This window comes from Protopterus annectens, chromosome 16.part0 (assembly GCF_019279795.1).
Source record: "Protopterus annectens isolate FY-2018-M chromosome 16.part0, PAN1.0, whole genome shotgun sequence".
NCBI classification, from domain to species: domain Eukaryota; kingdom Metazoa; phylum Chordata; order Ceratodontiformes; family Protopteridae; genus Protopterus; species Protopterus annectens.
Window position 1 is genome coordinate 356,074,535 of NC_056750.1, and position 24,264 is coordinate 356,098,798.

The 24,264-nt window shown below is 37.6% G+C and overlaps 1 protein-coding gene across 1 annotated transcript in view; it reads left to right on the top strand.

The window, feature by feature from the left end:
• Positions 1-24,264, top strand: part of DBH (dopamine beta-hydroxylase) — a 746,988-nt gene that overhangs the window by 424,615 nt on the left and 298,109 nt on the right. The window contains exon 8 of the mRNA XM_044058860.1: positions 20,590-20,628. Coding sequence (XP_043914795.1) covers positions 20,590-20,628 — 39 coding nt within the window. The remainder of the gene's footprint in view (positions 1-20,589; positions 20,629-24,264) is intronic.

The following is a 24,264-nucleotide window of genomic DNA, read 5'->3' on the forward strand; positions in this document are numbered from 1 at the left end:
AATTTTGTACCACCCTGAGAATACCCCATCACTTAAAAATATTATTAAGCCATATAGCAACCTGAAATCCCTATGGTCAGCCGATAAGCTACTGGTCCAAACCCACAAAGCTAATAACTCTGCTGGTGAATCCCTGTTTGCCAGCTTCGTTGGCAAAACCTGGAATTCATTGCCAAACTATATAAACCTACAATCCTCCAAAAGTCTCTTAAAAAAAAAAACCTCAAACGGTATCTCAAAGTGAATTGGCTATGCCCATGTACCAACCCTGATTAAGTTATAAACTGAAAGCATATTCTGTAATTATCATAACTTGTAACTATGTCACCAAGCTCTGCTTCCAGTCTGATGTCTCTTACTTTTAATTGTGTCTGTCCATGAGAATTGTGAGTCCCTACTAGGGAACACTACTAAGCCATTGTATATAATTGCTTTGTTTTTATAATGGTTTGCTAACTTCTGTGTAATATATTTAATATAAATATAAATTAATATATTTAAGTAATATACTTAAGTTTGTCTATGTGGAGCTTTTCTCCCCAGGCCTCCATTGAAAATGGACATGTATCCAGTTGGACTATCCTGGTAAACAAATGTAAACTAAATAAATAAAGTTGGGTCCTTCCCTCTCAGGGTCAACCTCTCATAAACTCCATTATCAGATTATTGTCATAAATGATGCCCCCCCCCCCATTCCTCATTATTTCTAGTTAGTAAAGTCTAACTCTTCCATTCTCCCACTGTACATTTTCCCACCATATCCACTAAGTAAAGTAGTAGCTTTTGCTGCCTGCTCATGAACAGACCAGTACACTTTCCTACATTAAATCTCATGGAGCTAAACCTCCACTACCAGCATTCTGACTGTCTTGTTAACCATTTAATACTGAGTAGCCTCTCTGTCCATCTCTAATTACACTATTTTAGAATCAAAAGAAGCTGACCATGTTTTCCACACCTTAAGCATGTCTAAAAGGAAAATGTTAATCATCACAAGAAACCAGGACTGACATTTATGGACATCATCTATTAAGTTCCTTCCCTTTCAACTCTTTTCTTTTGACCTCCACCTGATTACTTTCTAGTCACTTCTCAACCCACATGTCCATCCTTCTGTCTGCCTGATCAGTGTGCAGTGAGTCTCATGTATGGAAATGTTTGAAATATCATGCTGAAGCCCATGTATGTACAAGGTGCTCCTTAATTTCTTCTGCTATTACCTTGTCATGAAAAGTGCAAAATATTCATTTGACAGGATCTTCTTGCTGAACACTGACAATAGCCAAGAAATTAGAACACAATCTCGTGTAGAAACAGGCAGAATCTTTTCTAATGACTTTCTGCATTACTGTTTTCCAGCAATTCACATCAGAGTAACTTATCTGCAGTTGTCTGTTGCCAACTTTGGTCAAAGACCTATGGAGTGAGATTATGTTAGCTATTTTTCAGTTTTGTAGAACTACCTTTATCTCCTCCAGACCTGATAATGATCTCTGCTGGAAGGGGTGGACTTTATTTACTCTCCATATTGTTTGGTGGATATCATTTAGGCCTTACACCTTCCCCCAAAGTATTTAAATCATCCTCAACTATAGTTATATCAATTGTACCATGCATGTAGCTCTCCCCCTCTTGTTTCTCTGACCTTCCCACACTGTTACCCTGCCTTCCATGTGTACATGCCTCCCATGTGTGAATAAAGAGATGAATTTTTTTCAGGATATTAGCCTGATGTCTCATCTTCCTCAAATCCCAATTATTTTTTTTCAAGTCAAATAGATTTAATGATGTCATAACACTAAGAGAGGTACATTTTTCCATCCCTTCAATGTCTTCAGTTAACTTCGTCTTCTCCATTGCTTTGGAACTTATTTGTTCCTGTTCCTTTCCCTGTCCTATACTTATTAATTCATTTAAACAAGGTCAGGGTACTGACCCAAATGGACCTTTATTAGATCCAGCCTAAGGTAGTTCAAAACAAAGTTAGAATTATATGATGGCACAATATGCAGGCAAACAATTTCTATACATAGCGATGTAAACCGAACAGGATACAGATAAATAGTTTATAAGAACCAAAAGTAAAAGTGTATTAACACAATGGCATGGTATTATCAAAGATGAAGAAATAATGAGTAGAGAAAGGAAAGCAGGACAGAGGTGTGATGAAATGTATTTAAAAGATGGCAGGTATTGCTAAAAGGAGTGACATGTAGAGATGTAGTGAAGCATAGTTAAAAATTGGATAGGAAGACAGTTTTGCTTATCTTCCTTGTGCACATCTTTCCCTTTTTGCTAGGCACTTTTCTTGTCTCTAAGCTCTAGCCTTGCTTACGCTGTGAACCATACTGGCTTCCTTTCCCCACTTCCTTTGATCTTCCACAGTATTTTCATTCCCTGCTGCCACTAATCCCTCCTTGCTTCTCTTCCAGCACCTTAGTCCCGTCCTTTTCCAGCTCCCTAGCTTCAATTTCAGTCTCATGTCAAACATCTTGTAGTTCATCCCCATTTCATCCCATACAAGGAATTTTGTTTAATGGCATCTCTGGTAATGTTCCATAATGAACAAGTCAATTGCTTGGACACTGTTGGCAATGGCAACTTATATTCTCAATTTTAGCTCCTATCCATTTGGTGTTTTCCTTTCCACATAGCACTACTTTCAGCATTTCCCCTTTGGCTCATTTATGACATGTAGCAAACCCAGCACATTCATTGCGTCACCAATTTTTCCTCATTGTTCACCCTTGATGTGTAAATGGTCCCTGCTTGATCACTCTTTATGTGGGAATGCCACAGACAATTCCCTGAAGTTTAAATTGTTCCACAGCTGCCATTCTTTTAAAAATCTTCTCAAATTCTGCCATTTACTGTTCTGTCTGCTTTCTCTGCAGTATTCAGTATCCTATAGATAGTGTACTTCCAGTGTAATCCCTCTGCATCCCTCCATTTAGCTCAGCAAGAAATCTATCTACCATTTATGTCTTACAATAACTAATTTGTTTCTGTCCTTCCTCACCTAGATGACCACTGCATGTCTTATTTTGCCATTATATCGCTTTCAAGGAGGCTAGAATCACCAGATTTCAGTCTTTTCATAATTAGCTCATGTGGTATTAATGATACTGATGTCTGCTTTCATTTAGTAAATTATTTCTGCAGTTTCTTCTTAGAAACATGGCATTGCTGAGTAGCACTATGTATCCAGTCTCTTTCCTATGTATTGTCTGTAACTTCTCAATTTGTCCTTATCTTTATATATCTTAAGATCAAGGTCCATCATATTTTATACCTCTCACCATGAATGCTCTTTATTTTTCTGTCATATTAGCTTACAGACATCATAATCTTGGTGTGCCTTTACAATATAGACTTCAGTGGCATTGTTCTTTATGAACTGCTTTGAAACCTCTCCTTGATATACAGCTTCTGTCTACTCAAGAAAGATCCGATCTCCAGTACTATAATATGCCTTTCATTATGTAACCCACCCCCTCAGTCTGCTACTTCAGAAACTTTGTGGTCAATACTGGGTTTACCTTATCTCACATCACCCCTGACACTGTCTGCCTTTATACTGTATCCCTTCTAGCCCACCATCTAATAACCTTTGTGATAGAGTCAAGTATTACCAAGACTGTTCCACCTCTGCCCTCGACACCTATTCCTTATAATGCTTGCTCAGATCACAGCATGCAAGAAAAAGTTTGAAACAGTATTCCTTTATATTTTACTGAATGTTCTTTCCCCCAAATTATTATGACCTCAGACGTTGAATGTTAAAAAGAATAGGATAGGATGATGCAGAGGGGATTAACCCCTAAAGATACAATCACTTGGATTTTGTTTGTTTAGTGATTTTTCAGAAAATCTAATACAGATTTGAGAAAATGTGTTTAGATGCTTTATACACTCGTACTGTAGGATTTGTGCAGTAAGAAAGGATGTGAAGTTCATTCCGATCAGTTTTAATAAGACATAATAAACCCACATCTGCATATGAAGCTCTCCATGTAGCTCTCTCTCTCTTCCGACTATGCAGCCTGTGTATCCTGCCTAAGGTCCTATACCTCTTTATTCTGACTTGGCTCCAACTTTTAAAGGAAAACAGACTCCACTTTGAATCTGCAAAATAGTTCTTTTAATGTGTTGTACTCTGTTGCTATGTTAGTACATTAAAATCTCTCTTAAGCTCTTTTTCTTATTAGAGACATTATGGCCTTCCCATAGAATTTATTTCACTCATTCACATTCATTCAGCTAAACAATGTATAACTTAACTGCTGCATATGGGTAGCAACTGTCAGGCAGGAGGCAACTCTCAGTTATTACACCTAAACTGATTTGTGCTCTTCCCATTTCACATTCGCCATCTTACACTGGGCTTACTGGTTGTTGTAATCAAGAGGTGTGAAGTGCTCAACTTCAGTTAGTCAGTGCCAGATTAAATACTGGTAGTTAACTGGATGCCATCCATGACCTAAATGTGTGAATTTTTTAAAGTAGTATAGTAAACCTACATATTGGACTGAAAAATATATAGGTAGTCATTTTTGAACTCATGGAGACATTCAGACATGAAACAACTATACATACCATGATCCAAACTCACTTTCACTAACTCTCTTTTAAATGACAAATACCAAAGTCAGTCTTAGAAGGGGAGTAGTGAAGCTGTAGGAAACAGAAGAGATAAATAAAAGTTTGTTGACATGCAACTGATTGGATTGGGACTGGATTGGGGATTTATGAGTAAAAAATGCAAATTGGGAGGAGATGGCAGTACACTGATTTTTGCCATTTAAATCATGAGATGGCAGCTAAATCAGGACACTTGAAAACATTGATGCAAGTAACATGCTTGCTAGTGCTATTAGTCAGAGGTTGGCCTTCCTTTTGAGTAAATGTTTGTACCTCTCACAAATGGTCAGTGTTTACTAAGAATAATGGCCTATCAGTAATCATGTTACTGTCTCAAGGTGCCAAGGCCTAGCAGGCTCACCACAGACATAAGCAGTGTAGACAGAGAACCCATGATGAAGGACCATGTAACACTAATTTAATAGATTTAATAGTTAATTTACATACTTTATGGATTGCCATATAATAAACAGGTAGTACAGACTACTGGGTGTAGAGATATAATAGGTACAAAAAGCAGGACACTGGAAATGCAAGGACTACAAGGACAATGACATTACAATAAAAATGCGAGGGTAGAAACAGTGACTCATCGTGTTACAATGAAGGTACATGGGTAGTGATGTCTGGTTGTAGTAAACCTATTGAAAACACTGTGCTAGTATAAAGCTAGTGAAAACATTAGCTGCTGGGAGTAGTTAAACATAGTGGGTGTATAACAGCAATGTGAAACCAGTAAGCATATTAAAACAATAGGTAAGGTATAGTAGCTGCAATAACTTGGGGATAGATCACTAGTTAGGCAATGTGAAGCAAATCAAAAGCTGACCCACATTAAACAGTCAGTAATTTAACTAACAGCAGCAAAAACTAGTAAGTAGATGAGCTTCAGCCAGATAGGCAACCAATCAAAAATTATAGATAGGCAATAAGCATGGGAACTTCAGTTAGATTCACAACTAGTACTGGTAAAGCAATACTGAAAATCAGCACAGCAAAGTCACTCAAAGAAATACAGATACATAGTATTCCGCGGTGGTACAGCGGTAGCATTGTTACCATACAGCAAGAGGTTCTCCAGTTCGATTCTCGGCTTGGCTTGGGAGTGCCTTCTGTGAGGAGTCTGCATGTCCTCCCCGTGGTTGGGGAGTGTTCGAAAGACATGCGTGCGTAAATGGGCGTGCCTTCGTTGAAGGTTGGGCGTTGAGCTGGCACCTCAGCGTTTCATAAAAATCTACTGCCAATCATTAGCGGACCGGAGTTCCGCTGTGGTGACCCCTTACCAGGAAAAAGCTGAAAGACAAACAGTATACAAAGGATTGGCAAACTTCTGCTCAGAAAAACAAAACTCTTAATAAATCACCGAAGCAAACAAGATACAGAAAGAAATTCAGTTACTGTAATCAACAATACAATCACAGCATATGTCTTATCTGTCCCTAGATTTCAGTGCCATCCCTGATTTTGCCTCAGAATGTTTGCTCTGTCCCTCTTAAAATTGATGACTTTATGAGAAATCCTAATGGATTAAACTCAACAAACAACAGTCATTATATTTATATACTTCTTTTATTCTTTCTGTTGAATTATTTCTTATTAAGTTTTGTCCTGTTCTGCTCAGTGCTTACCTAAATCGCTTCTTCTCAGCTTTTCCCTTATCTCAGTTAGGTTTAACCCCTTTGCAGTATTCGCATTACAGGTTTTTGCTAACTGGTCCTAATTAAGAACTATTTTAAAACTCCCAAGGGGAAAAAACAAATTTAACATCAAATAAAATTTTAAACTAAAGCAAATTGCAATAAGACTTGTATAAAAGACAAAAACACTGCAAGTATGCAAACTTCAAACCAGGTGATCCAAACTAATTCCAGAGCTATAGACACAGAGAGCACTGACAGCTTTCACAGATGGATTATGGGATTATGTCCTCTAAGTATTAAGTAAAAGGCAGTGGGGGAAGCTCATTCTGCTACAGGCTTTACTGAAATGAAACTGTATTTGGGTTTTTAGTTGTGATAACAGGGGTTTGACATATTTAGAAGGTATATTAAATCCTTTGCAGTATGTATGTAAACTGATGACATAGAGCAAAGAAAGGAAAATGGAGGAAATAGTTTGAAATGCATACTAAGTGCAAGTCCTTCGCATATGGATTATTTCTATTAATACAGATTAGTAGGCAGGTTTCATGCAAATTTACAAGATTCTACACATACAAAAAAAATGGCATATGAAAGATGATTATGACAAGGCAACCACACAGATGGTCAGTGCAGTTCTTTGAACTGGACACCTGTCAACTTGTCTGGACCAGAGTAAGTTTCAGAGAATGGAGAAGGCTGAGAACTAATTACTGTGAGCCTACAGCTTTTTAGAAGTAGCAGTAGCTTGGACAAGGTTCCTGAGTCAGAAAGTGATCGGAGAAATAGAAAATTCATCAGGGAACCAGACTGACATTTCAAAGAGAGTTATGAAGTGCAGTACATTAAGGTTTAGTCTGTATTGGTCTCTTGAGGAGATTGCATAAGATGTGGGGAATGCATCTGTTAAGTATTGAAGTGTACTGGACTAAAAGCAAAAACAATAGTTTCTGAGCCTGTGTTTTGGACTGAATTGGAAATTCTTTAAAGGACTTAGTAAAGTAACAGTTACTGAAAGCTGTTGTGCTACCATGTTGTCTTTTTTCCTTTCTCTAATAAACTGCATTGTTGTGCATAAGCTTAGACACTAATAGAGATCTGTCCTTCACAGATGTGAAGGATATAGGTCTAAGCAGCCTTACATACACTGGGCATAACCATACAGTGCAGCTCATACTCATAAATAGCTTGTGAAATATGCAAACCATAGGTTCATAGATTCATAGATTAGTACTAGGCTAACTGCCCTTGTAGGCCATTTTAAGCCTAGCCAATTACCCCATGTGAGAATCAAACCCTGTACCTTGTGTCTGTAAGATAAACACCTTAACCATTATGCCAGCACCCCATCCCCCACCACAAGAAAAGCTGTCTTACATACTTGCAAGTCTGCCCCAATCCATAAACTGCCTTCCTGCCTGCAAGAACCTCTAAGCACTTCTAGGCAATAATGTTCACAGAACTTATTGCGAGTGTGGTAGTCCATGGATAAGATCTATATATACCTGCGTCACAGTGTAATACATGACTAGGATACTTCAGTAGTATGAGATTCACATATGACCATACTATGAAAGTTCTGTGTAGGGCAAAGATGCAAATACATACATGCATGTGTCAATCTAGCCAGGCACACCTACGCATTCAATTATGGCAATCTGTACAGGACTGATAATGCTGATAAGCTGTGGTATTTGTGAATGGGAGTGTATGCATGCATGTGCATACTAGTGTGTAATTGACTGTGTGAGTATTGAGATAACATGTGAGTAGTTCTGTCGGTGTCATTGCATGGATGCCTATTGCTAGTGTGTGTGTGTGTGTGTGTGTGTGTGTGTGTGTGTGTGTGTGTGTGTGTGTGTGTGTGTTTGCATGTATCTGATTTCAGGGATGTCACTGCTGTGTTTGGTTTTCTTAGTTGCTTAGTGGACTGAATAAATAGTCATGAAAACTCTATAGTAATGAGATACTCTCCTTATGGGAATGTGCAAGACTGTGAACTGATAAGTGGCATGGCAGTGAAATTCAGCACATTGGCGCAGGCTGAGTTGTGCTGCTGTGCTATTCTTTATCAAAAACAGTCTACACATTTGTGAATAAGTGCTGCTGTTAAAATACCAAGAAGAGAGGAATTGCTTGAAGCCTTAAAATACTCTAATGGAAGAGTGTAATAAACAGTGTTTTACTGAGACCAAGAAATCTAAGATCTAATCATAGAATGTTTATGAAGATGTTGTTAAAGCTAGTATTGTTCTGGCAAGAAAACATAAAAGTGCTATAGTGTTTTCAGGTCAAATTGTTTGAATCTCATCTACCTCAGTACAAATGGAAATGAAGGTATCCATCCATCCATCCATGCAGCCATCCATCCATCCGTCCATCCACAACCTCTTTTCCCATTTTTACATATGAGGTTGGGGTGTCACTTCAACAGTGGCAATCAACTAGATTCAAGGTTCACACTGGTGGGATGCTAGCCTTGCCACATATGTTACTTAAAATGTAGCTGGCTAGGCTGTTGTATGAAGCAGCAAAAAGCCCTTCCTATTCATTCAAGCTTCCTCAAGTGACTGAGGCAGCCTGAGACTGAAAGCAAAATAAAAAAATGGGCAACTGAAGAGGTACAAGCATGGCAGCAAGTGTTTTTTTTCCTTTCTTTTTTTTTCTTTATTAGTAGTATGTATGCCACTAGCAGCTTCTATGTAAAAAGTAAGTATTTTTTATTTCCAGGTGCAAGTGTATGAAGTACTCGTGTTTGCGTGCATATGTATGAATATGAGGGGAGGGGCACAGAATCTCTCAATTGTCCCTAATTTCTGACACTATTCTTACATCCTATTTAAGTCAGTTCTTTGTAAAATGTTGGCTTGCTGTCAAACTATAATGGTCAGAAAAAAAACATTTACTTGGTTCAGCTCATAAGTTAAGGGATTGCATCCAGAAAAAAAGAGGTTTTTACCTCTCTATACTCCTCCTCATTAGATCAATAGTTGAGTATAATGCCCCGTTTAGTATGTATCTCTTCAAACATTTGCACCAACTAGAAAGGCCACAGAAATAGCTCACAAAGAAAATCCATGGCCTCCAACACCTTCCCTACATGGGCAGGCTCATATCACTATCATTCTACTTGGTTTCGTACAGGTTGCTCAGAGGTGATCTGTGTTTTGCCTACAAGGCAATCTCGGACCCTGCCCTACTACAGATGCTCCATATCCATAAGTCTAACTCCTCACACATTACCCGCTCGAAAGGCCTGAATATCAACAAAACCTGCTGCAGGGACAGGTTTGTCTCCCAGAAGCTATTCCATCTCTGGAATAGACTTCCCATACATGTCAAACAGAGTACTTTGCTGACCCTTTTCAAATGCAACCTTGATGAGTGGCTGGGAAACCACAAATTTGTCCCAGGGCTCCACCTGTATTCCTCACTGACAGGGGCAACAGGTGCTGAGCGAGGTTTCTTTTTGGGGATAAACTCTTGGCTAGGCCCCAGGCATATTAGCCTAGCAACCTCCTATGATCCTATGATTGTAGTGACTTAATAATGACAGATAAAGTTTTAGACTTAACCTTCAGAAAATCATGCTAATGCAATACCTCATATTCTAGGTGTGTACTTAAGGATAATATTTGTCTTTGATTTGGGGCCTCTGTTTGTTCCTTATTCTTCTAAGAGGTTGAAAGGTTTGTGGGTATTGTAACAAGTACCACACTATGTTCTGACAGTTAAAGCAGGACATATACATCCCTGTGTCACATGGGATTTGCAGAAGATTGCACTCTGTAGTTCTAAGGGATGCAACATATAACTATTACTTCTACACTTATTCATTTATTTGACTCCAATTAGGCATCTGAACTGTACACAGCCATACAGTTTACAGTATCTGGTTGGTATACCTGTGTGTGTGTGTGTGTGTGTGTGTGTGTGTGTGTGTGTGTGTGTGTGTGTGTGTGTGTGTGTGTGTGTGTGTGTGTGCGTGCATGGGTGGAGATTGCAGTGGATCACACACTGTATGTTTCTGACAGCAGCATCCTGAAATACAGTTGTCCATTATTTATGTATTTATTCATTCATTTGATCCCAATTGAACATCTGAAGTGAATGCAACCATACAATTTACTGTAACTGGTGGGCACATCTGAGTTTGTGTGTGTGTGTGTGTGTGTGTGTGATGAAGGAAGGGTTAAAATAATTTTTTGTGTCTAAATACTATTATTTTTTATTTTACGATAATCCAACAAATGTAGCTTTAATTTGGGTCAGGTGTTGTTTGAGGGTGACAGTAATGAATGTTGCTGACATTTATTCCAAATAGTTAGTCATCATTTTAGCTGACGGGGGAAGAAAATATGTGCAAAGCAAGTTGGAACACTTTATTATGGCGACTGTTTGTGTAAAGCAAAGCTAAATTACATTACTGTAGCCATTTTAATTACAATAAAATATCTGACAATGATAGTCAATATATTTGGCTGTATTTGCACAAGATAAGCAGCAAAAAGCCCTTCCTATACACTCAAGCTGCCCCAAAAAACTGAGGCAACCTGAGACTGAAAGCAAAAGAAAAAATAATGGACAATGGGAGGGGTACGGCTACAGCAGCATACTAGCAGTATGCATACTAAGCAAATAGGATAATGCATATTTGTGTGAAGCAATACATTGATGGTGGTATTATTTGAAACAAAGTTGAAATACATTACTTTGGTCATGATTTTTTATCACAAGTGACATCTGAGGTGTATGTTATCAAGAAAATGTCTATAATTGCTCAGCAAAGGGAATCTCTGTAAATAAAAGTGACTGGCAATGCTGTCATTTGCTCTGGTTAAGCAGATGTTATTATTTTGCACGACTAATGTACATTTGTGTGAAGCAAATATGAAAAATATAACGTGGTTACTGTCTGTGTGAAACAAACATGAAATAAATTACTTTGACAGACATTTGATGTGTATGTAGTGAGCAATGTAATTATATTTGCTATGTATAGGGGACTGTTTGTGCATGAAAGTGACTTACCCTCCTATTTGCTTTGGATAAGCAGTCATTATTCTGGCTTTGAAGAAATAGTGGGTATTTCTGAGAAAGCAAGTTGAGATACTATGCTGTGGCTATAGATTATGTGAAACAATGTTGAAATACATTACTGTGACCAACAATGTGGCTATATTTACTAGGTATAGGGGCTCAGGATGATAGTTACTGATGCTGCTGTCTACTGTGGTTAAAAGATCATTATTTTGGCTTTGCAGGACTAATGTGTCTTTTCTGAAACAAGTTGGAATATCTCACTGTGGCCACTATTTGTACAAAATAAAATTCAAATAATTACCGTGACCATTATTTTTATCATAATCAGACAGTTGAGGTGTATGCATTCAACAAAGTGTATATATTTATTAGGTAAGGAGCACCATGTGGATAATAATGACTGAACCTACTGTAATTTGCTTATATTAAGTAATTATTTTTTTCTGGCTTTGTATAACAGTCCTTGTATATCAAACAAAATGGGATATGTTTCTGTATTTGTGTGTCACACAGGTGAAATACATTACAGTCAGTATGTTTTAATCAGAATCAGACATATCACATGTGCACAGCCAAAAAAATCTGGCATTAATTGCAGGAATTAGGGGGCTATAGATGAATACAAGTGATTGTCCTGCTGTAGTTTGCTTACTTTAAGCAGTCATCATTCTGGCTTTTCAGAACCAGTGTGTAAATATGTGAAGACTGATAGAACACTTTATTTTGACTATTTTTCAAACAGACATCTGTGGTGTACATAGTCAGTAAAGTGGCTGTAGCTTCTGAGTACTGATGAAAATTACTGCTCACTTGGGGCATGGGTTGCAGGATGTCTAAAAGTAACAAGTGTCTGTGGTGGTCTGAGCAGTATGTGTGTAATAGCAAATGCAACACCCCAACATGATGCTATGCAGGTAGGTTGATGCACGGTCAAAACCATTCAAATGTACAACACAAGGCCAGCAATATATGATCTAGAAGTCACAAAATAAAAGTAAAAATACTAGATCTATTGCATATAACTGGCTGAACACAGCCCTTTATTAGTAAGACAGACTGGTTTCGGCAACCAATGCACTGAAGAAGGCATTGGTTGCCGAAACTGGTCTGTCTTACTAATAAAGGGCTGTTTTCAGCCAGTTATATGCAATAGATCTAGTATTTTTACTTTTATTTTGTGACCTCTGGATCATATATTGCTGGCCTTGTGTTGTACATTGTAATAGCAAATGATCATTGGCACAGTGGTGCATTAATGGCATTGCTGGCTCATAGTGCTTGGCTGTCTGGTCAAGTTTGTGGCTGTAATTCTTTCTATATGGAATCTGCATGTGTTCCCTGTATCTATAAGTATTTGATTCATACACTCTGGTTTCTCCCTCAATCCTCAACTGTATAATGCATGCCTGTGCCATTTGCCCTTTTACTTGTATTCCAATCCAACACCAATCCGATGCCTGTAACAGCCTTAGTACCCCAACTAATATGGAAAGGCCTAGAAATGTACAATATTTATAAAAGTTTTCTCTGCAGGTGTAAGCCCCGTGTTCCCCACAATGTGGGAGTAAGCATCAAAGTTATATACATGTGAACAAAAGGGAAAATGTATAAAACAAACATGCAACTCACCTTCTCCCCTTTGTCTGAGACCCACACAACCAAAACTGAAAGCTTTGCTGTCTGTAGCACAGCCAGTTCTGATATACTAAAATGTTGACTACAGGAACCCGTGATCTTTCTCCATTAACATTATAAAGTTACTGAAAGAGTACAAAATAAGCTACAGTGTTCCCTTTCCTTTGCCTGCAGTGAAAACAAACAGAAATCATATCCAAACGCTGCAATATTTTTTTTTTTTGAGAACATATCAGCTTACATTCTATACACAGGACATAGCCATTTTCTGACTGGGTACACTTCCAAAATTTGTATTAGATAAAGTTAAAGCAATTCTGTTCATAGTAGTGTATTTCAACACTATATAATAATCTAGATTTTTTAACTTTAATCACATGAAAACAATTGTTTGGTAGAGTTGGAGTCATTTGTTTTCAATATAGGCTGCCCTCAGGAAAAAAAATACTTTCTCATGGGAGACAACTATATTATTTTCAGTGTGAACAAATAAAATAAATCAAATCAATCTATAGTTATTTATATCGATATGTATATAGTTTTGTGTGAGTGTGTATGTATGTATATATATATATATATATATATATATATATATATATATATATATATATATATACATATATATATATATAAAATATGTACATACATTCACACAATATATATATATATATATATATATATATATATGTATATATATATATATATATATATATATATATATATATATATATGATATATGTGTGTGTGTGTGTGTGTGTGTATTTATATCTGTGTATGTATATGTGTCTGTATGTATATGTGTGTGTGTGTGTGTGTGTATGTCTGCTGTTCTGTCTTTCTATATGTTCAACTATATGAGCTTGTTACATTTCACTGAATGCACATTTGGTTAAAACACAAATCATTAAAAGAAAGCACTGAAAACACATTTCATGGATTCACATTTCATAGAAAATGTCCAATATAGAACATACTGCTTTAAATCTGTTTACAGCTTAGGTTGTTGAATCCCAATTCATCAAAACCTAAGCGTCGAAAGCTAAAAACAGCGAACGGCCAAATTATCAAATTCTTTATGAGGGAAAGAATTCACTTGGATGTCCGCAAACAAAATAAACAAACACACCCAAACATAGTGGGGGTGCAGCCCCCCACTCCCTGATGTGGGGGTTGCTCCCCCACAGCCCCTCTAGCTAAATATACCAACTCTGAGAGCACACTACATTGGGGAAAGGGCAAATCCTCGAGAAAGGCCATTCAAATTCTTTCCCAAGGAAAGAATTTGATGATGTGGCCTTTTGTTATTTTAAGCGTTCAGCGCTTAGGTATCGATGAATATGTATTCAACAACCTAAGCTGTCGATAAATCAATAGGGAACCCCCCCTGCCCCCCAATGTAGGTGGCTTCCCCCACTCCCCCTTTTTAAAATATACTAAGTCCAAGATTGCACAAACATAAAGAGAAGAGAAAACACCACTGAATCACTGCTGAAGCACAAACTCTTAAATACATTTATACAAAATGATAGTGGGTATTTGCAAGGCTTAAGTGATGCTTTAGACCACATTAACTTGTAACTCTTGTTATCCCAAGATCATAAACCATGCCAATCATGAATAATTATACCTTTCTATGTTTTTCTATTAAATGTGATTCAATGAAATGTGTAGTCAACAAAATGTGTATTTAATGAATGTTATTTGACCATTTCTGACTCACCCACATATGATGAAATGTTTGGGAAAGTTATACGTGAAAATCATCTGTATAATCAAACATTTGTAATATCAGAATTTTTTTCTGCAAGAAGAATATATTGAAACTCATAGGACTGCTTCTTCCAACATTAAGTTTATGCAAGATCTTAAACAGTGGGGCTCAGGAAATGAGCCCTTTTCTCACTGTAGAGTGATATCTGAGTTGACATATACAAACAGCACGGGGAGTGGTTCGTGAAGGAGGGCTTGCAGCTAAAGTGAAAGAGTCTGCTGTAGTACTTTACATACTTCCTTTTACATAATACACATGCACACACATACATACGTGAGCACACACACACACACACACACACACACACACACACACACACACACACACACATACACATACACACACACACACATATACATGCACACAAATATATTCCTACACATACTGGTATTCATTGTCTAGGTCAACAAATAAGTGGTCACAACTGTTAGTTGATCACACGTAAACTGGTATAAATCTGGGCTGTCAGAGCATAGTGTATGTATGTGTGTGTGTGTGTGTGTGTGTGTGTGTGTGTGTGTGTGTGTGTGTGTGTGTGTGTGTGTGTGTGTGTGTGTATTTGTTCCCATCATTATAGTCAAACATTACTACTAATCAAAATATCATTCAGCACGTGTGTTACGAGAGAAAGGTGAATTGAGTGTATATAAGCAATGAGAACTAGGTTCACTTATCAAGCATTTATTGTATATGACTATTCACCAGAGGTTGTAAAACTGAACTTTGAACCATTTTTCTAAAAATACTTATTTTATTGAGCTGTATAGATTATTTATGCTGAGTAATACAAGTTAAAATGTTTCTCTGAAAGTTTGTGAGGTAAAGGAGAAACAAAGATCCCCAATCCCCTTGCAGTATTACATAAAAAAGAGGAGACCAATAGTTTTGTTTACAGTTCCAATAGGATATGGCATGCAGAGCAGTTTCTACTCCCTGTGTTAGTACAATGATGCACTTCATTAGAGAAATACAGTCTCTGACACATAATTTAAAATAAAAATGTTAATGAAGTTTATGTTATACTGATTGTAAGCTGAGTATTATAAGAAGCCCAATAACCTGTAGCTCTGATGTGGTTATTTGCAAGAATTATACGTATGATAATTATACTGGTGAAAACAGAAGTTAAAAGAATAAATGCTTAATATATATAAGCTGTACAGAGACAATATGTTGCATATTTTATGTTATCACATATATAGCAGCCACTTTTTAAAATGCACATTAATTTTCACCATCTTTGCTGATAACAAATTATTTAAACTGCAACATAGTTAAAACTGGGAAGATTAACTAATTAAAAGGGAAAATTAGAATAGTGTGGAATTTGCAGTATCTTTGTTTGTGTCTTTCGGCTTTTTAGGGGTTAGGGGTCGCCACAGCGGAACTCCCGCCCGCTAATGATTGGCAGTAGATTTTTACGTACTGGCTTGCCGGGCCTAATGCACAACCTTCAACGAAGGAGCACCCATTCATGCATGTTGCTACACAGAAGACGCTCGAACTGAGAATCGAACGGGCAACATTTAACTGTGAGGCGACAACGCTACCGCATCACCACCATCCAATATAGAGTAGACACTTCAATAAACACTTATTTGAAAAACAATTTAGTCTTACTTTCTAAACATACTGAAATATGACATCATAAGTGGGTGACGGTGGTCATCGTGACAGGACTGAATTATGCAGCGTATCAGCATGTACTTTATATTGTGCAATGTAAGGTAACATGGTTGTAGTTACAAATGTTTAGCATAATCAGTATTTTATATTTAAGGCGATAACCTCAGAAAATTCTTATTATAATCACAGCACATTGTTAGTTTCAAAAACTGTGTTTCAGACCATACGTTTACATGAGTTTTGAATTGTCTGGCAGCACAGAAGTGTTCTTAATTAAATTTGATTTGATCCAGCACCATCATCTGCTAGGCCTAGAAGACAAGTTGATTTTGCTTTATATTTAATTCTTCTACAACTTAGTATGCAGCTTCTGATATGCATAGTTATGCTCGTTTGTGTGATGTGACTGACATTATTTTCATTTATTTTTAAACAATGTGATTGGAATTTTGTTCTAGATTTGCATTACTAAAAGTAGCCCAATTTCTTCAACATATGTCTTTTTAATGTAATGTGAGTGGAATTTTGTTCTAGATTTGTTTTTCTAAGAGGAACCCAAGTTCTCCAACATATGTCGTTAATGTAATAGATTTTATAAGAGAATGCACAGTTTAATGGTATCAATTATTGCCAAAAATAAATGAACCTTCAGTGTGGTCTGAAAGAATATTAATTTGGAGAATAGCATTAAATAAATAATTGGGCAGGTTCACAATTCTGTTTCTCTGTTATTTGTAAAATACTGTAGCAGTGGTGAACCAGATGTGGGCTTAATCAGAGGTGTAGACTTGTTACAATTTACTGGTGAATGGTTTCTTTCCTTTTTTTGACAATCTGGAAAAAAAACATCATCTTGTATATCACAGTCCCACCATTTGAATAACAGTAATGCAACAGCAGTGACAATGCAAACTGAGTTTATAACTAGGTGTTTAACTACAGACATGCCGTTTGTATATTCTGAGTATCTTCAGACCAGTATTAACCCAGACTGCGATGAGTAAGGAAGCGCAATTACTTCTGCTGTCCATCTGAGGTGCTAGGTGAACTGATCTCTGCTTCTTAGCAGGTGGATCTTGGGTGCAAAGGATAAGCTTCCAAGAAAAAACTAACTACTGGCATTTATTGATGCAGGGAACCAAACAAAGGGAAATGAGGAGAAAACATATGAAATAGCAGAGTAAAAAGAGAATTCAGACATGCTGGAGTAGAAATTTACTTTTATATCCTTTGCCATTGTATGGATAACCTCTTGAGTTGCAAAAGATAGGAAAAACACAGTAAAAAATCTTAATAAAAGTGTTCATCATTGCATATTCTTACACTTACTAACAGTTTGTGAAGATTCTGTCAGTTTGTATTGCTGATGAAAGATGTCATTCCGCATTGCAATCATTTCAAACTGTAAACTATATACAGAGTATGAAAATAAGATGACAGACTAAATCAATGCCTCATAATTGTAAAAGGTGCAACAATAAGATAAAAATGGCACATTTCTAACTGGAGATGTATAAAGGCATGGCTATAGTACTAGATGTTCACTGGCATGTTTCTAACTGGAGTTGTATAAAGGCATGCCTACAGTACTAGATGCTCACTGGCACGTTTCTAACTGGAGTTGCATAAAGGCATGCCTACAGTACTAGATGTTCACTGGCATGTTTCTAACTGGAGTTGTATAAAGGCATGCCTACAGTTCTAGATGTTCACTGGCACGTTTCTAACTGGAGTTGTATAAAGGCATGCCTACAGTACTAGATGTTCACTGGCATGTTTCTAACTGGAGTTGTATAAAGGCATGCCTACAGTACTAGATGTTCACTGGCATGTTTCTAACTGGAGTTGTATAAAGGCATGCCTACAGTACTAGATGTTCACTGGCATGTTTCTAACTGGAGTTGTATAAAGGCATGCCTACAGTACTAGATGTTCACTGGCATGTTTCTAACTGGAGTTGTATAAAGGCATGCCTACAGTACTAGATGGTCACTGGCACATTTCTAACTGGAGATAAAGGCATGCCTACAGTACTACATGTTCACTGGCATGTTTCTAACTGGAGTTGTATAAAGGCATGCCTACAGTACTAGATGTTCACTGGCACGTTTCTAACTGGAGTTGTATAAAGGCATGCCTACAGTACTAGATGTTCACTGGCATGTTTATAACTGGAGTTGTATAAAGGCATGCCTACAGTACTAGATGTTCACTGGCATGTTTCTAACTGGAGTTGTATAAAGGCATGCCTACAGTACTAGATGTTCACTGGCATGTTTCTAACTGGAGTTGTATAAAGGCATGCCTACAGTACTAGATGTTCACTGGTATGTTTCTAACTGGAGTTGTATAAAGGCATGCCTACAGTACTAGATGTTCACTGGCATGTTTCTAACTGGAGTTGTATAAAGGCATGCCTACAGTACTAGATGTTCACTGGCATGTTTCTAACTGGAGATGTATAAAGGCATGCCTACAGTACTAGATGTTCACTGGCATGTTTCTAACTGGAGTTGTATAAAGGCATGCCTACAGTACTAGATGTTCACTGGCATGTTTCTAACTGGAGATGTATAAAGGCATGCCTACAGTACTAGATGTTCACTGGCACGTTTCTAACTGGAGTTGTATAAAGGCATGCCTACAGTACTAGATGTTCACTGGCACGTTTCTAACTGGAGTTGTATAAAGGCATGCCTACAGTACTAGATGTTCACTGGCATGTTTCTAACTGGAGTTGTATAAAGGCATGCCTACAGTACTAGATGTTCACTGGCATGTTTCTAACTAGAGTTGTATAAAGGCATGCCTACAGTACTAGATGTTCACTGGCATGTTTCTAACTGGAGTTGTATAAAGGCATGCCTACAGTACTAGATGTTCACTGGCATGTTTCTAACTGGAGTTGTATAAAGGCATGCCTACAGTACCAGATGTTCACTGGCATGTTTCTAACTGGAGTTGTATAAAGGCATGGCTACAGTACTAGATGTTCACTGGCATGTTTCTAACTGGAGTTGTATAAAGGCATGCCTACAGTACTAGATGTTCACTGGCATGTTTCTAACTGGAGTTGTATAAAGGCATGGCTACAGTACTACATGTTTACTAAACAAAATGAGAAGAGCAGCAGATTTTGGCAGGAAAAGGAAGTCACATGACTTATATTTTTTTTGCCTTTTTGAAACTCATTTGTTCATGCATTTTATCTGATGCTGAGGTACTTTATCTTAAGCTGATACAGCTGAACAGTCCTGGTCTGCTCCTCAGCGTTTTGACTTTGTGCTTTATATTATTAAGTAATATATGAAGAGCTGTCTGTTATGCACCCCGGTTTTCTTTATACAACAAGCAAGTAAAAATACTTAACTTTTCTCCCGTAATCTGTGATTAATATGGCAAACAGCATTATGAACCACATCTTATCTTTGTATGCAGCCATAAGAACACAACTAAGTTATTTTTGTGCTTCTTTTTAGAAAAACATCAAGAAATGGATGGCTCTATTTTTTCATGTTTTACTTTCTTGGTAACTGACCAGAAGTGTCCTCAAAAGGACTTGAGCCCATTTTTCAAAGTTATTTTGGGGGGTCAACAGTCATTTAGGCAGCCGTGATGGGTGATTGTGGTGTTATCAGCATCCTGGTTTTTATTATTGGCCTAACCCTCTTCGTGGGCATGAGAATGTGTGCTTCACTGTGAGAACCAATGTGTCTCTCCACTGCAAGTGCACACTCTAATGCACCTACTTGAAGAGAGCTCCTACCAGTATGTAGCTTGGTGCTTCCCACATACACCCCAGGCCATGGGCCTGCCTTCTTCCTCTCAAGGACTGCTGCAGCCTGCAACTGACTCCACCTCCGTCTCTCTCCTCTTTGGATGGGCATGCCAATCCTCTGTGCCAGCACTGTTAAACACCTGGTCAGCCAACTGAACTTGGATCTCAGTCAAGGGTTAATCCCACTATGTTATCAGGGTGACACAGATAAATGTATTTTTAACAGTAAAGCAAATCCTATACTGTGTCTGAATATTTCATTTAGTAAGCAGCTGCTCATAAGAATGGATCTTACTAACAAAATACCTTATGTTCTAACTTAGAAAGTATCTGAAATATTAAGATATATGACAATAGTTTGCAGCCACACTGGATACAGTTATATTTAAAATATATTCAGTTAACATTAGAATATAATATGTTATTTCATTCTATTTTTTTCTTCTGTTTTACAGGAAATAAGAATGCTAAAGAAACAAGTCACTGTTCTCCCAGTAAGTATGCCAGAGAAACAATTTTCAAAGTATTGCAAGATCTATTGTAGTCCAGTGGTATTGGATGAGGTTTCAAAAGTCTGTTTTACTATCTCTACTGCCATATGCAGTTTTTGGGAATGAGTGATAAAACATAAACACGTGTCTAAAACCTGCTCATCCTCTAGTGATAAGCCTATTTAAATAGCCCATTCTGCTGGGATTTGCTCCTTTCTTTCCAGTTTTGTTGAGTTGGCTGTCAAAGTATAAATGTATGTCTTTGACTTGTTTTTTCAGCTAGATTTGGAAAACAAAACCATTTGTTTGAATGGCTGGTTGGCAGTTCCAGTACAGTAAGTGTTGCAAACATGGGGACAAAGTGTGGATGTGAGTTTACACTAGGTTTAGGCAGCAATCAGCGTATGAATTTAGGTTTAGGAAGTAGGGTTTTCGTATATGGAAAAGATTGTGAAATTTAGGATTACGAAGCGGGTTAAGTTTTAGGGAGCAGGAAGTGAATTTTAGGCATGCCTCTTAATTGTCCAGAGTTTCAAACAATCTTTGCTTAATGTTTTTGGTCTGTTTCTTATAAAATTTGTGTTTTTTCTGGCAAATCGCTGAGGACTGAAGTCATTAAGTAATAGCAGAATTGTGAATTCCAGGCTTCATATCCTTCACAAAATGCTTGCTATTGCAAATGTTTTTATTCTCTCAACTTTCCAAATATTTGAAATCTGTTCTAGAGTTTGGATCTTTGTTCTCCCATTATTTTTGGTTTCTCTTCTTGACTCTGAAATATCCCTGCAAAGAATTTTGTGTCCTATTCATACTTTTGAACCGGCAGAACACAATTCCCAAAGTCCCTCTCATAGAAATTCAGTTTCACCTTCATACATTAGCATACTCTTAGTCCTAGCATCTTAACTAATATCTGTACTGCTATTAATCTTTCTCCTAGCATTTCACCTGTGACTACAACTTTTTTTCACCTATCTCATTTTATTTATTTATTTATTTACATTTGTTGACTGGGAGTATCCGACTGGACATAGGTCCATTTTTAGCGGAGGCCCAGGGAGAAAAGATCCACAGTTAAAATAAACAGACAGTAGTTACATTGGATTACATAGCGATTAACAATTTGATTAACATAGCAATTAATTACAAACATATTTATAGATGAAGAACATAGTACATCAGTAGACAACTAGAATCTTTATCTGCGAAGTACATAACAGACATTAAAAAATGTTACAATAAGAAGTTCCTGCTGTTTAATAAGTACTAGGCTTATAAACATCTAAGCTTGCTATAATCAAGGTAGTTTGTGGGGTGGAAAGAAAGGTAGTGGTTGGATGGGGTGGGTGATATTAGAGTGGGACTTGCAAGGGCATGCATTTCATGCTACTCATTTTTACATACCTGTTGCCCATGGCTACACTTGACTCACTGACTGTTTTATTTGTGAGCAACAGGTCTGACCAAGTTTAACCCCACCATGCTCATGCTTACTTCGCTCCCCTATCCTACCCCCATTTCCACCCACCCCCATATCATTAAAATTATAGTTCTAGCGACCCCACCCTCAATTGACTTTCAACCAAATTACTTCTATACTATAATGTTCTACACCTCACAAAACGTTAATCTCAACCTTCATTCGAATCGCATTACTACTATACCTAAGATTAGCCACAACACTGACAAATAAAATAGCTACTACTTGCTACATCACAGCAATCTCTTCTACCAATCTACCCCAAAACAAATCCACCTCTTCAATATCTCCCCTTAGCTATTTCATTATCCCCTCGCTTACAACTCCAACACCAAAATCAAAATCAAGGAAACCTCCAAACCCCATTTTATCACCCTAAATTCAAACCTCAAAAATAAAAACAACTCACTGTACACTAACCGAATATTGAAATTACTACAGAGTGGTGACATACACCTTAACCCCAGACTAAACACACAATCAAACCCCAAATGTTTAAACCTAATTACTATCAACCTAAGAAGTTGATAGTAATTAGGTTTAAACATTTGGGGTTTGTGTGATTGGTCTGGGGTTAGGGTGTATGTCACCACTCTCAACCTAAGAAGTGAAGCCGCAGTGGTACAGCGGTAGCATTGTTGCCTCACAGCAAGAGGTTCTCCTGTTCGATTCATGGCTGGAGTGCCTTCTGTGTGGAGCCTGCATGTCCTCCCTGTGGTCGAGTGGCCTCCAAAAGACATGCGTGAATGGGCATGCCTTCGCTGAAGGTTGGGCATCGAGCTGGCAACTAGGCACTCTACTGCCAATCATTAGCGGACCGGAGTTCCGCTGTGGTGACCCCTAACCGGGAAAAGCTGAAAAGGCAAACTATCAACCTAAGAAGTACATGTAATAAGATAACATCCCTGTATGTTTGGACTGAACAAAATAAACCAGACATCATAGCCCTGACTTAAACCTGGCTACACCCCAACATAAAAGATACTGAAATTATACCCTTCCAACTTCACCATATACAGACTGGACAGACCAATAAAAAAGGGTGGGGGGATAGCTGCCCTATACCCCTCTACACTCAGCACTACTTCCTGCCCAAACACTATACCCACACTTCACAATGATGAAATACTAATAACCAACCTAAACCTTAACAACACAAAATAAAAATCTGTATCATTATAGTCTACATCCCACCGAAAACAATGTACCAGTCCTGGAAGATATACTGTCCTGGACATCTGAAAACATTAAGATAGAAATAGTCATACTAGGCGACATGAACATAAATTGGCAATTCATCACTACAAACTTCCACATCACAGGTATTAATCTGTACGGCTTCAAACAACTAATTACAAACCCAACAAGATTCAGTAAAGACCTTACTAGCCACTCCAGCATAGACTGGATCATTGCATCTCACCCAGCTAAATGATCCTCCACAAGCATACTACCAGACTCACTAAATGACCATCTTCTAGCCCTTGCCATCAGGTCTAACACCCACCTTCCAAAAAATTAACAAAAGAGAAGAAATACAGGCAGCTAAAGGTCGGTTTAGTAACACAAGAAATATCCAGGTAAAAGAAAAATACAACCCAACAAACACGGCAGTTACCATATAATTTAATAAAACAAATCACCAACAATAAACCAGATAAGCGCTTTTGCACGAGTGCTTCATCAGCTCTATATCATGGAATAAAAACAGGTGATATTTAAATAAAAAATAACCAATCAGAGATGTAACACAACAGTATGTCAGTGATGTAGAGGTCTCACTTTCAAGACCGGTTTTAAAGGAATACATCCATTCAAACCAGGATACTTGTCTGCCTGAAAACTAACTATCCATTTCAACTCTGCTATTTCAGTTTTATTGACAAGGTCTCCTCCTCTTAAGTCGACATCTACAGGCTCTGCAGGGAAAAGTGTGTGATCTATCAGACTTGATAAAGGGCGTCTTCCTATGACCATAACATAATTGTCTTTTATGAGACAAATTATTCTTAAAAACAAAACTGGGCTTAATACTGGGCTTCTGATGAAGTACTCATGTGTGAAAGAGCTTATCTAATTTATTGTTGGTGATTTGTTTTATTAAAGTATATGGTAACTGCCATGTTGGTCAAGTTGCATTTTTCTTTTACCCTCAAAAA